Source organism: Nomascus leucogenys, chromosome 5, assembly GCF_006542625.1.
Source record: "Nomascus leucogenys isolate Asia chromosome 5, Asia_NLE_v1, whole genome shotgun sequence".
Lineage (NCBI taxonomy): Eukaryota > Metazoa > Chordata > Mammalia > Primates > Hylobatidae > Nomascus > Nomascus leucogenys.
In genome coordinates this window covers 47,498,394-47,510,528 of record NC_044385.1, presented here as the reverse complement: position 1 = coordinate 47,510,528, position 12,135 = coordinate 47,498,394, and the positions used below count along the sequence as shown (strand labels likewise).

The following is a 12,135-nucleotide window of genomic DNA, read 5'->3' as shown; positions in this document are numbered from 1 at the left end:
CGCCATTCTCCTGCCTCAGCCTCTCCAAGTAGCTGGGACTACAGGCGCCCGCCACCATGCCCGGCTAATTTTTTGTATTTTTTAGTAGAGACGGGGTTTCACCGTGGTGTTGATCTCCTGACCTCGTGATCTGCCCGCCTCGGCCTCCCAAAGTGCTGGGATTACAAGCGTGAGCCACCGCGCCCGGCTCTCTTTTTTTTTGAGATGGAGTTTTGCTCCTGTTGCCCAGGTTGGAGTGCAGTGGCACAATCTCAGCTCACTGCAACCTCCGCCTCCCAGGTTCAAGCGATTCTTCCATCTCAGCCTCCTGAGTAGCTGGGACTACAGGTGCCTGCCACTATGCCTGACTAATTTTTTATATTTTTAGTAGAGACGGGGTTTCATCATGTTGGCCAGGCTGGTCTCAAACTCCTGACCTCAAGTGATCTGTCCGCCTTCGCCTCCCAAAGTGCAGGGATTATAGGCGTGAGCCACTGCGCCTGGCCAAGGCGAACACTCTCTTTTACTTTGATTTGCCTATGGAATTATACTTTATTGTTTTAGAGACAGGGTCTTGCTATGTTGCCTAGACTGGACTTGGACTCCTGGCTTCAAGCAATCCTCCTGCCTTGGCCTCTGAAAGTGCTGGGATTACAGGTCTGAGCCACCATGCCCAGCCTGCCTGTGGAATTTTAAATGAGTAGTTAGCTTGCAGGTGAGATTTCCATAAAAACTGTGGAGTCTACATGTAAGTGTGGAGAACCCTGATAAATCCCAAACTGCCCTCACAGAAACATTTCAAAATAATTCAGACTGGGCACAATGGCTCACACTGTAATGCCAGCACTTTGAGAGGCCGAGGCAGGAGGATTGCTTTAGCCCAGGGGTTTGAGACCAGCCTGAGCAGCACAGTGAGACCCCATCTCTACAAAAAATAAATTAGTTGGCTGTGGTGGCACATGCCTGTAGTCCCAGCTACTCTAGGCTGAGGCAGGAGGATCGCTTGAGCCCAGGAGGCTGAGGCTGCGGTGAGCCATGATCATGCCACTGCACTCCAGCCTGGGCGACAGAGTGAGACCCTATCTCCAAAATAAATAAATAAATAATTCATAGCCAAATCACCTCACTGATTTGTCTTTCAGACTATGTTTAACCAATAGCCCTGAAATTGAGCTCCTTTCTTCCTTCCCTTTCATATTATACACATTTAAGAATAGCCACTGTGGCTGGGCACACTGGCTCATGCCTGTCATCCCAACACTTTGGGAGGCCAAGGCAGTCAGATCACTTGACACCAGGAGTTTGAGACCAGCCTGGCCAACATGGCGAAACCCCATCTCTACAAAAAAAATACAAAAATTATCTGGGCATGGTGATGCATACCTGTAATCCCAGCTACTCGGGAGGCTGAGGCAGGAGAATCGTTTGAACCTGGGAGGTGGAGGTTGCGGTGAGCCAAGATCGTGCCACTGCACTCCAGCCTGGGTATCAGAGTGACACTCTGTCTCAAAAAAAAAAAAAAAAAAAAAACATTAGCCCCTGTGCCATTTCATTATTAAATGAAAAGCAGGACTCTGCCCTCAAGTAGAACTGTTTCAAAGAAGAGAGACACATAAACATGTAGCAGTTTGAATGCTGTAAGGCAGAGAGAGACTCATTCATTTGAAAAGTGTTATTGGCTGGGTGCGTTGGCTCACTCTTGTAATCCCAACACTTTGGGAGGCCAAGGTGGGCAGATCACCTGATGTCAAGAGTTCAAGACCAGCCTGGGCAACATGGTGAAACCCTGTCTCTACTCAAAATACAAAACCTAGCCAGGCACTGTGTTGGGCGCCTGTTGTCCCAGCTACTTGGGTGGCTGAGGCAGGAGAATCACTTGAGCCCAGGAGGCAGAGGTTGCAGTGAGTCAAGATCATGCTACTGTACTCCTACCTGGCAACCTGGGCAACAGAGTGAGACTCTGTCTCAAAAAAAAAAAAAAAGAAAAGAAAAGAAAAAGAAAAAAGAAAGGAAGAAAGAAAAGTGTTTATTGAGCACCTTTTATGAGCAGGGATGGACCAAGTGCATGGAGTGCTCACAGGAGGGAGTGAAGCCAGGCAGGCCTTCACCTGCACCTGTTTTTCTCTCTTCACTGTCCCTCCATCTCCAGACTCATATCTAGACCTGTTTAATCCAACTCACAACTGGATTTTGCACTTGGATGCTTCACAGGCACTCAGCATACCTCAAACCAAACTCTCTTCTTCTTTCCCTTAAAACTCAACTTCTTCTTGAGCCTTCTGTGTACCCAAAACCCAAGCCAGATCCAAGGGCTTGGATGTCCCTACTACCCCTCTGTCCCCCCACACTCCCTCACATCTAGTCAGTCTCTGTTCGGTTAATTTCCTCTTCAGTAGTTCTCTCATTGACCCCTGCCTTCTCATCCTGCCTGAAGCTGCAGGTCTGAGTCCTCGTATCATCTCACCTGGACCATCACAACTTTCTTCTGTTTCCTGCGATTGAAGAACGATATGTTTTGAAACCAGACATGCCAGAGTTAAAACCCTGGTTGCCACCATTTTAGAAGCTGTATGAAACTCTGGGCAAAGCTGAACTGTAGTGGTTAGGATTGCAAACAAAGGTGTCAAAACTAGGGGAAAAAGGAAATAATTATCACAAAAGTCAGATTATGGTAACCTAGGGGAAGTGCAATTGTCAGGAAGGGACACAGGTGGCTTCTGGAATGCTGGCAAGGTTCTTTTTACTTGACTGAGTAGTAGTTACACAGGTGTTCTTTTATATTTTTAATTAATTTTTTATAATTATAGGTATATATTTTACTTTATCATTTAAAACATTTTAAGTCCAGACATGGTGGCTCGTGCCTGTAATCTCAGCACTTTGGGAGACTGAGATGAGAAGATCACTTGAGGCCAGGAGTTCGAGACCAGACTGGCAAAATAGTGAGACCCTGTCTCTACAAAAAGTAAGAAAAAAAAATTAGCCAGGTATGGTGGTGCACACCTGTAGTCCCAGCTACTCAGGACACTGAGGCAGGTGCATTGCTTGAGCCCAGGAGGTTGAGGCTGCAGTGAGCTATGATCATGCCACTGCTCTCCAGCCTGGGCAACAGAGTGAGACCTCATCTCAGAAAAACAAAACAAAACAAAAATGTCTTTTAAAATTCAATGAGACTTTTCTGTGTAAAGTGTCAGCTGGCACTCAGAGCACAGGAACAGAACAGGAAACCTTGGTTACCAGCTCTGATTGTTGCGTCCTTTCTTCCATATGCCAAGCTATGCTTGGTGATAGAATACAAAAAGAATAAGACACCCTCCTGTGCTCAAGGGGGTCCCACCCTGCTAAACCTTCCTGAAGTCATAGAGCTCATGAGTAGTAGAACCAGGTTTCCTGAAGCCAAACCCTTTCCTCTAGTAAAGAAAGATTCACTTCACACGAGGGATTGCCCTTCTAAATCCAATGATAGTAAGTGGTTAATGCTCCCCACCAGACAGCAGACTCCTTGGCTGATCCATCTCCATCCCCAGTGCTTGCATAGAGCCTGGCACCTGCAGGCTTTGGAGAATGTGAGGAATAGAGGAGACCAGAGAATAACCCCCATGTTTTCCCTCTCCCAGGCTGGCCAAGGAGCAGGGCCTGCACCCGTGGTCTCATAGAGCCTGGCCTGTTCTGGAAGAGCACCCAGTTGTTCCTTCTAGGCTGCCCAAGCCCCATTGATGATGGCTGAGAGGGAGGAGGATGATGACACTGAGGAAGCCTGGCTGCAGCTGCGGCCCACGGAACCCTTGCCCTCCCAGTGCTGCGGCAGTGGCCGCTCGCCCTGTGTGTTTGACCTCTATCACCGAGACCTGGCAAGGTGGGAGGCAGCCCGAGCCAGCAAGGACAGGAGCCTGCTGCGTGGGCCAGAGTCACAGGTGAGGGAGGCTGCTTCTCGACATGAGCAACCAGGGCAACAGAATCTACTTGCCTTGGCCCTGCAAAGCACACCTCTAGGAAGCCTTCCCTGACTGTACAGCAGAAGAAAAGAGTATGCATAACAGAAGCAAACAGATCGAGGCTCAAAGCCCAGCCCTGAAGCAAACTTATTAGCAGCTGTGTGATTTGAGGCAAAGTTTAAGCCTTAGTTTCCCCATCTGTAAAATGAGGCTCAATGTTTGTGATGTGTAGCACAGAGCTTGACATCCATTTCACTTAACTATTTTTATTGAGTACCTATTATATACCAGGCCCTGTGAGATAGTGAGGATTTGGGAGTGAGCATGACAGACACAGTCCTTGTCCTTGTCCTTATGGACTAAACTAGCTATAGTTTATTCTAGGTAAATAAAGGATGTTAGGGCTGATATTTCTTCTCTGGCCCTTACTGACTTTTTCCTCCTTAACTCCTCCGGGACTTCATAGTCTGGACTAAGCAGTTTAGTCCTTTATTGTAATGTTTGGAAGGGTTCGCAGTTATAGATGTCAGAACACTGGGCTTCACCCCCTGTATAACACAGATAGGGAAACTGAGGACCTATTCCTTCTGACACTGTGCATAGGTTTTGTTTTGAATCTGTCCCTGTCTTGGTTTCCCGCATCTGAACAGTCTTCCCATTTTCTGTGTCCCTCCTGACTAATGTGGAGTAGAGGTGTCTCCCATTTCTACCTCTCTCGATGCCATTTGGCATCTTCATCACTTTTTTTTCCTTTTTTGTAGAGATGGAATCTCGCTATGTTGCCAGGGCTGGTCTCGAACTCTTGGTCTCAAGTGATCCTCCCACCTCAGCCTCCGAAAGTGATGAGATTACAGGCGTGAGCCACCTTGCCTGGCAATCATCACTTTTTGACCAACCATTCCCCATTCTTGGGGCTCAAACTAGACCAAAGCTTAGTCATTTTCACACGTGTTGTTCTTAAGCTATAGATCATACATCCTGAACAAATGCAGTTGTTTTTCTTTTCTTTTCTTTTCCTTTTTTTTTTTTTTCAGATGGAGTTTTGCTCTTGTTGCCCAGGCTGGAATGCAATCTTGGTTCACTGCAACCTCCACCTCCCAGGTTCAAGTGATTCTCCTGCCTCAGCCTTCCAAGTAGCTGGGATTACAGGCATGTGCCGCCACATCTGACTAATTTTATATTTTTAATAGAGATGGAGTTTCACCATGTTGGCCAGGCTGGCCTCAAACTCCTGACCTTAGGTGATCCACCTGCCTCGGCCTCCCAAAGTGCTGGGATTAGAGGCGTGAGCCACCACGCCTGGCCTTGCAGTTGTTTCTCTGAACCCCAAAACAACATGACATTATTATTATTATTATTATTATTATTATTATTATTATTATAGAGGCAGAGTCTCACTCCGTCACCCAGGCTGGAGTACAGTGGCATGATCTCAGCTCACTGGAATCTGTGCCTCCCAAGTTCAAGCAATTCTCCTGTCTCAGCCTCCTGAGTACCTGGGATTACAGGTGCCTACCACCACACCCCGCTAATTTTTTTTTTTTTGCATTTTTAGCAGAGATGGGGTTTTACCACGTTGGTCTTGAACTCCTGACCTCAACTGATCCGCCTGCCTCAGCCTCTCAAAGTAGTGGGATTATAGGTGTGAGCCACTGTACCTGGCCTTTTTTTTGCTTTTTATAAAGATAGAGACGGGGTCTTCCAATATTGCCCAGGCTGGGCTCAAACTCCTGGGCTTAAGCGAACCTCCCATCTTGGCCTCCCAAAGTGCCTGCTGGGATTACAGGCATGCATGACTTTATATTTAGTGTCTCCTTGTATTTCTGTCACTGGAAGGTGGTGATGGGGACTAGAGTGCTCTGGCTTCTGCCAGTGACTGGGGAATGTTCATGACAACCTCTGTTTCTTTCTTCTCACTGCCCTCCGTCTCCACGTGGCTCACCCCTTCACTTCTTTCTGATCTCTGCCCAAATTTCATTTCTCTTCCTAACTCAGGACTACCAGACACCATCTAGATGTACTCTTTTATGTGTATATTGTCCATCTTCTTGCCAAAATATCAGTTCTGGAAGAGAAGGGGCCTCTGTCTTTCTCACTGTTCTATCCTCAGCACCTTGAGTAGTTCCTGGCATTACAGTTGGCACTCATTAAATATTTGTGGATGAATGAATGTGTTTCTCCCAGATCTACTAAGTACCATATCCTGTGTGCTAGGCACAAGGAGGTTGGTAATAAAGATGCCAGGGTACCAGGGCTGAAAAAACTCAGCTTACAGAAAGGGGACAAAGAATCACAGGGTTACTTGGCCGGGCACGGTGGCTTACACCTGTAATCCCAGCACTTTGGGAGGCCGAGGCAGGTGGATCACCTAAGCTCAGGAGTTCAAGACCAGCCTGGCCAACATGGTGAAACCCCATCACTACTAAAAGTACAAAAATTAGCTGGGTGTCATGGCACACGTCTGTAATCCCAGCTACCCGGGAGGCTGGGGCACAAGAATCACTTGAATCCGGGAGGCGGAGGTTGTAGTGAGCCGAGATCACACCACTGCACTCCAGCCTGGGCAACAGAGTGAGACTCTGTCTCAAAAAAAAAAAAAAAAAAAAAAAAAAAAAAATTTGCAAACAGATGGAAGCAAACAAACACAAACATTTCGTCAGTCCTATAAAATAGCATATTCCAATGTTTTTTAACTTTTAATGAAGCAATAATAATAGGAAAAGATTTTCCGTTTCCATGGTAACTTAAATTTTATAAAATGCTTTTTACATTGTATCTCATCTGACCCTCATGATAACCCTATAAAGTTATCAGGGATTAGTGGCCCTTTTTATAGACTAGGAAACTGAGACCCGGAGAATCAATTGATATGCTGAAGGCCCCACAGGGACGCAGCAGCTGAGCTGGGGCTAAACCCAGTTCTCTTGACTCCCAGTCCAGTGTTCTTTCCAAAGCACCAGGCAGCTGTGCCAGAGGGTCCCCAGGTGCTCTGGCTGATGATGAAGAGGTCATCCTGGATGGGGGGCGTGGGAAGGGGCACAATGGAGACAAGGCCTTGAATGCCAAGCCCGAGAATTTCTGTCTGTTCAGTGATACTGTCAGCACTACCATGGGTAACTGGGGTTCCAGAGTTGGTGCTGCAGGAACACATGGTGCCAGGCCCTAAGCTGGGATTGAGGGGTCCCAGGAGTAAATGGAGTATTTTATAGGAGAGAAAGATCTGTGAGTCACAGCATTCAGAGAAGGCTTCCTGGAGGAGATGCAGGTTGGGGTGGAATGTTAAAGGCAGTGGGCTGAGACTTAGACATGAATTTGAATCTTTGTCTACAGTGTGACTGTGGACAAGTAAGCCAGCATGACTCAACTCAGGCCTCAGTTTCCACATATGTAATACACGGATATTGGGTTAGATATTCGGTTAGATATTCTGAGGTCCCATCAACTTATACATTATGCAAATCTGGATTTTAGCAGGTTTGAAGAATGGGTATGTCTTTTACACATTGGAGATGAATGTTCTGGATAAGAGGACACTGCTTGAGGAAATAAAGACTCAGAAGTAGGAGGCAGCAGGGTGTTCTTGGGAGGACGAAGAAAAGTCTGGCATCAGATGCCTGGGAGATAAAATGAGGCGTGAGGGTCGTCCACAGGGCCCTTGAGTGGCCAGCTAAGGAAGGAGCCCGCACTTTACCCTGCAGCTGAGGGGAGTCATGGAAGGCTTAAGGCAGGATAGGCTCAAAGGAAAGCGCTCTGGCATTCTTGGATCCGATTTTGAAAGGGAAGTAAGGTGAGGCTAGTGAGTGTCCAGTTTACAGGAAACTTCCCGAGCCAAGACAGCCTCTCCTTGGGGACAGTGGGAAGGATGCTATGGATGCCTGTGTGTCTGTGGAGCCCCGGCCTCTAGCTGTTGGATTTCTTCCTGTTGCAGAGCTGCCCCTCCAAGCTGACCCAGAGACCTTTGTGGCCTTCTGCATCAGTGCCATGGACAGACTCACTAAGGACACCTACTGTGTCCGGTTTGCTCTACCCGGGAACAGCCAGCTTGGCCTGCAGCCCGGTCAGCACCTCATCCTATAGTACACTCAGGTAGGGGGAGGACCAAAGCTTCACAGCCCTGCTTTGCTATTTGCTAGCTGCTGGCCTTGAGCAACTAGCATACTCTCCCTTAAGCCTCCATTTGTCATCTTCAAGATAGACATAGTGACACATGACTCAGAGCGTTCTTGGGATTGAACTAGATAATGCATTTTCATAATAAATAATAACAACACAATCACTTTAATAGCATTTACTAACCAAGGCACAGTTCTGTGTACTTATAGGCGTGAAATCATTTAACCCTCACAAAATCCCGTGCGATAGGTACAGTTATTCCCCAGAGGAAACTGAAGTAAGAGAGGTCCAGAAACTTGCCAAGGTCACACAGTTAGGAAATGTTGGAGCCAGGATTTGAAGGCAAGCAGTCTGGCTTTAGAGCTTATGGTATGAACCTAATATGATTAGTACCAGTTGATAGAATTGAGAATAAAGGGCTTGCCCAGCACTACATAGCTAGTAAGTCACGGAGCTAGGATTTAAACCCAGACAGCCTGGCTCCTGAGTTACGCTCTTTACCACTCCTCTGAGGTTCCTACTTCCTCCCAGCCTACTTAGGCACTCTACTCCTATCCCAGTCCCCACCCCTGCCTGCCCAGAGACAAGACCCTTTGGGATGTCCAGGTAGAGCTGTCTGCCAGGCTGTTGGCTCTGTGAATCTGAGGCTCAGTAGAGAGATCTGAGCTGCAGGCATGGGTTTGGGAGTCATTGGCACAAACCTGAGTGGCATTTGGGAAAATGTGTGCATGGAAAGAGAAAGATGCACAGGACCAAACCCTGGAAACACCAGCATCTACAGTATTGGCAAGAGGAGGAGGAGCCAGCAAAGGAAGCAAGGTGCGGCCAGAGGAGAAGGTGGAAACCAGAAGAGCACTTACTGCTGCTCAGACTCTGGCCACTTGCTTCACACTGGCCCCTGGTGTTTGTGTCCAGCTCCTTCTGGCCTGTGACCTGGCCAGCAGTCCTAGAAGTTCACTATCCCAGTGGGCAGGAGGGGCCACAGGGCAGGTCACAGCCCCAGGCATCCTTCCATCCATGAACCAGAATGCCCAGAACTCCCTGCCTCCAGACTGGCTCCCCTCCTTCACCCTCTCTGTCCCTGCGGTGACATCCCTAACACACATATCTGACCATGTCACTCTGGGGTGCAGCATGGAGGCAATGTGGCACCCCAGAAGGTATCTGAGGTACCACATTGCCTCCATGATGATGTTCTAACCCAAGGCCCCAGCTCGCTTTCCCACCATGTTCTTCTCCCTTTGCCAACCCACCCCTGCCCTGGTCTCAGCCTCCTGCACCACGCCCCATTCCCACCACCCTTCCTGTCCCGATTTGCCCTTGTCAGTGGCTGGCCTATCCTGCAGCACCCACCTCCAGGAGGTTTCCTAGGCTCCCAGAGGAGACTGCATGCTCCCTCTAAAACATATCAGTTTTACCTCTGTTGCAGTGGGCATCATAGTGCTCTGCAGCCAAGCCATGCTGTGTTCCTTATGTCCCCATTTGTTTCGTATGCATTTATATATTTATTTATTTATTTTGAGACGGAGTCTTGCTCTGTCACCCAGGTTGGAGTGCAGTGGCATGATCTCAGCTCACTGCAACCTCTGCCTCCCAGGTTCAAGCAATTCTCCTGTGTCAGTCTCCCAAGTAACTGGGACTACAGGCATGTACCACCATGCCCAGCTAATTTTTGTATTTTCAGTATAGATGGGGTTTCACCATGTTGGCCAGGATGGTCTCGATCTCTTGACCTCGTGATCCACCCACCTTGGCCTCCCAAAGTGCTGGGATTACAGACGTGAGCCACCATGCCCAGCCTCATATGCATTTATTAAATATTTCTGTCCAGCCCCTCATGCTTTTGGTGCATTGAGACAGGGCCTTTTTAATCTTGGCATACCTCAAAGAAGAAAGTTTTGTACATAGTGGGACTTGAGAGAAGACTGCTTAGGGAAGCTTCTGGGAAGCTCTGAAGAACAGTGGTGAGGAACCCAGCTCTGAAGTTAGAGCTGTGATTGAATTTGAGCTGTGCAAGTGACTTCCCTTCTCTAAGCATTGGATTCTTCATTTGGGTTGTTGTTTGAGTTAAATGAGATAATGCATATGAAATGCTTGATACATGTATGCATTTAATACACCATAGCTATTACTGTGACTCATGGTGGTTATCCTGACCCTGTTTTTGGTAACATGGAGAGCATTCATGCATGAAATAGGGCTTTAGACTAGGGCCCTTTGAGGATCCTTCCAGTCCTAATGCTTCTGTCAGGTGCTAGTAAGTGTTTAATAAATGTTAGCAGTTGTTTTTATCTTTATCACTCTGTGGTCGAGAAGAGGTCAGGAAAAATGACAGTCATGTCTCCAAAACAACTCACATCCTCAGTGCACTTTTTGAAGCACTCTCCCATCTGTAGTCCCAGAGGAGCCACCCAACTGGAATGCAGATAGCTGTCCCCACTTTACAAAAGGGGCCACGGGGGATGAGATGATCTACTGGGATCTCACAGCCAGCACGTGGCAGTGGATGAGCCCAGTACTCTTTTTTTTTCTGTTGCATCTTGCCTGCCTCTCAGTGAGGACCTTTATTTTCACCAACCTGGCAGAGGAGGTACCTCATAAGGATTTGCAATTGTTTGTTTGTTTGTTTAAGACAGAGTCTTGCTCTATTGCCCAGGCTGGAGTGCAGTAGCATGATCTCAGCTCACTGAAACCTCCACCTCCTGGGTTCAAGTGATTCATGTGACTCAGCCTCCCAAGTAGCTGAGACTACAGGCGTGAGCCACCACACCCAGCTAAATTTTTGTATTTTTAGTAGAGACAGGGTTTCACTATGTTGTCCAGGCTGGTCTCAAACTCCTGATCTCAAGTGATCAGCCCACCTCGGCCTCCCAAAGTGTGGGGATTACAGACATGAGCCACCGTGCCCAGCCTTATAAGGGTTTGTTGAATGACTGGCTGACTGACTGCACGCTTCTCTTTCCCAGAGGGATAGTAGATGACTTAGAAATTCAGAGAGCCTATACGCCCATCAGCCCTGCCAACGCAGAAGGATACTTTGAAGTGTTAATTAAGGTGAGTTGACCATCGAGGATGCTCTAAGATGCCGTGGAGAAGCTATGTGTCTAAGAGTGGAGAGCTAAAGGGAAAATGTGGGAAGGAAACTCAATGCTGGGAACAACATGGACAAAGGCAATTGGGGAAGTAAGTCCTTTGTCCTGGAACAGAAGGAAGGCGTGCCAAGGGAGCAGGATGCAATCTGAGAGAATTAGGCAAGAGGTAGGACATGGAGGAGCTTATAGACAGGACTAACCTAACATCACCTCTCAGGGGAGGTAGGCAGGACCAGGGGCATTTGAGTTGGACCTTGAAGAAGGAGTACAAATTGTCAGTGGCCATAAATGGCATTCTAGGCCGAGGAGATGGTTAACCAAAGGTTGGGAGGGGTGAAATAGAACAAGTCTTCTAGGAACTATACCCAGCCTGAGAGCCAGGAGGAGAGGGTGCTGATGGAGAAGGCAGGGTGGATGGAGGAGTTGGTAGAGATGAGATGAATAAAGTAGGTTGGATGCAAAACACCCTGGAGGCCCAAGGAATAGGCAACAAATATATAAGAAGTTGTGGAGGCCCATTTGAAAGAATAATTAGGTTGAGCTACATGTAATTGCTGATATTCTAACTTTTTTGACTTAAAGAAACATCAACTTCATGTGGGTCAACCTAATACAAGCTCTAGATCATCATTTCCCAAATGGAATCATTATGAATATTTAAGAATAATGTTCACATCCTTAATCTATAAGACATGACTTATTATCTGTATTGCATTGATAAGTAAACTGAGTCCCCCAGAGGCCCCAAGGCCCTATAGCTAGTAAGAAGTGCTGCTAGTAGGTGAGTCCTGCCGCCTGACACAGAGACCTCAGCTCTGCCTCCAGCTCCCACCTTCCTACCTGCCATCTGAGCCCGAGTGTTTATTCCTCCACACATAAGCTTGGATGGGATCCCTTCTTCACACAACTGTTTGTCTGGGAGATTCCACAAATCCTCTCCAAATGGCCTGCTTCCCCAAGCTGCTTGTTGGTGTGTGTTTCTGTGGAAAGGAGAAGCCTGGAGACAGTTCTTCAGG

The 12,135-nt window shown here is 47.6% G+C and overlaps 1 protein-coding gene across 1 annotated transcript in view; it reads left to right on the top strand.

Annotated features, from left to right (window-relative positions):
- LOC100584532 (NADH-cytochrome b5 reductase-like) overlaps positions 1 to 12,135 on the top strand; it is a 28,493-nt gene that overhangs the window by 3,522 nt on the left and 12,836 nt on the right. The window contains exons 2-3 of the mRNA XM_030813022.1: positions 3,597 to 3,893; positions 10,994 to 11,081. Coding sequence (XP_030668882.1) covers positions 3,718 to 3,893; positions 10,994 to 11,081 — 264 coding nt within the window. The 5' untranslated portion in view covers positions 3,597 to 3,717. The remainder of the gene's footprint in view (positions 1 to 3,596; positions 3,894 to 10,993; positions 11,082 to 12,135) is intronic.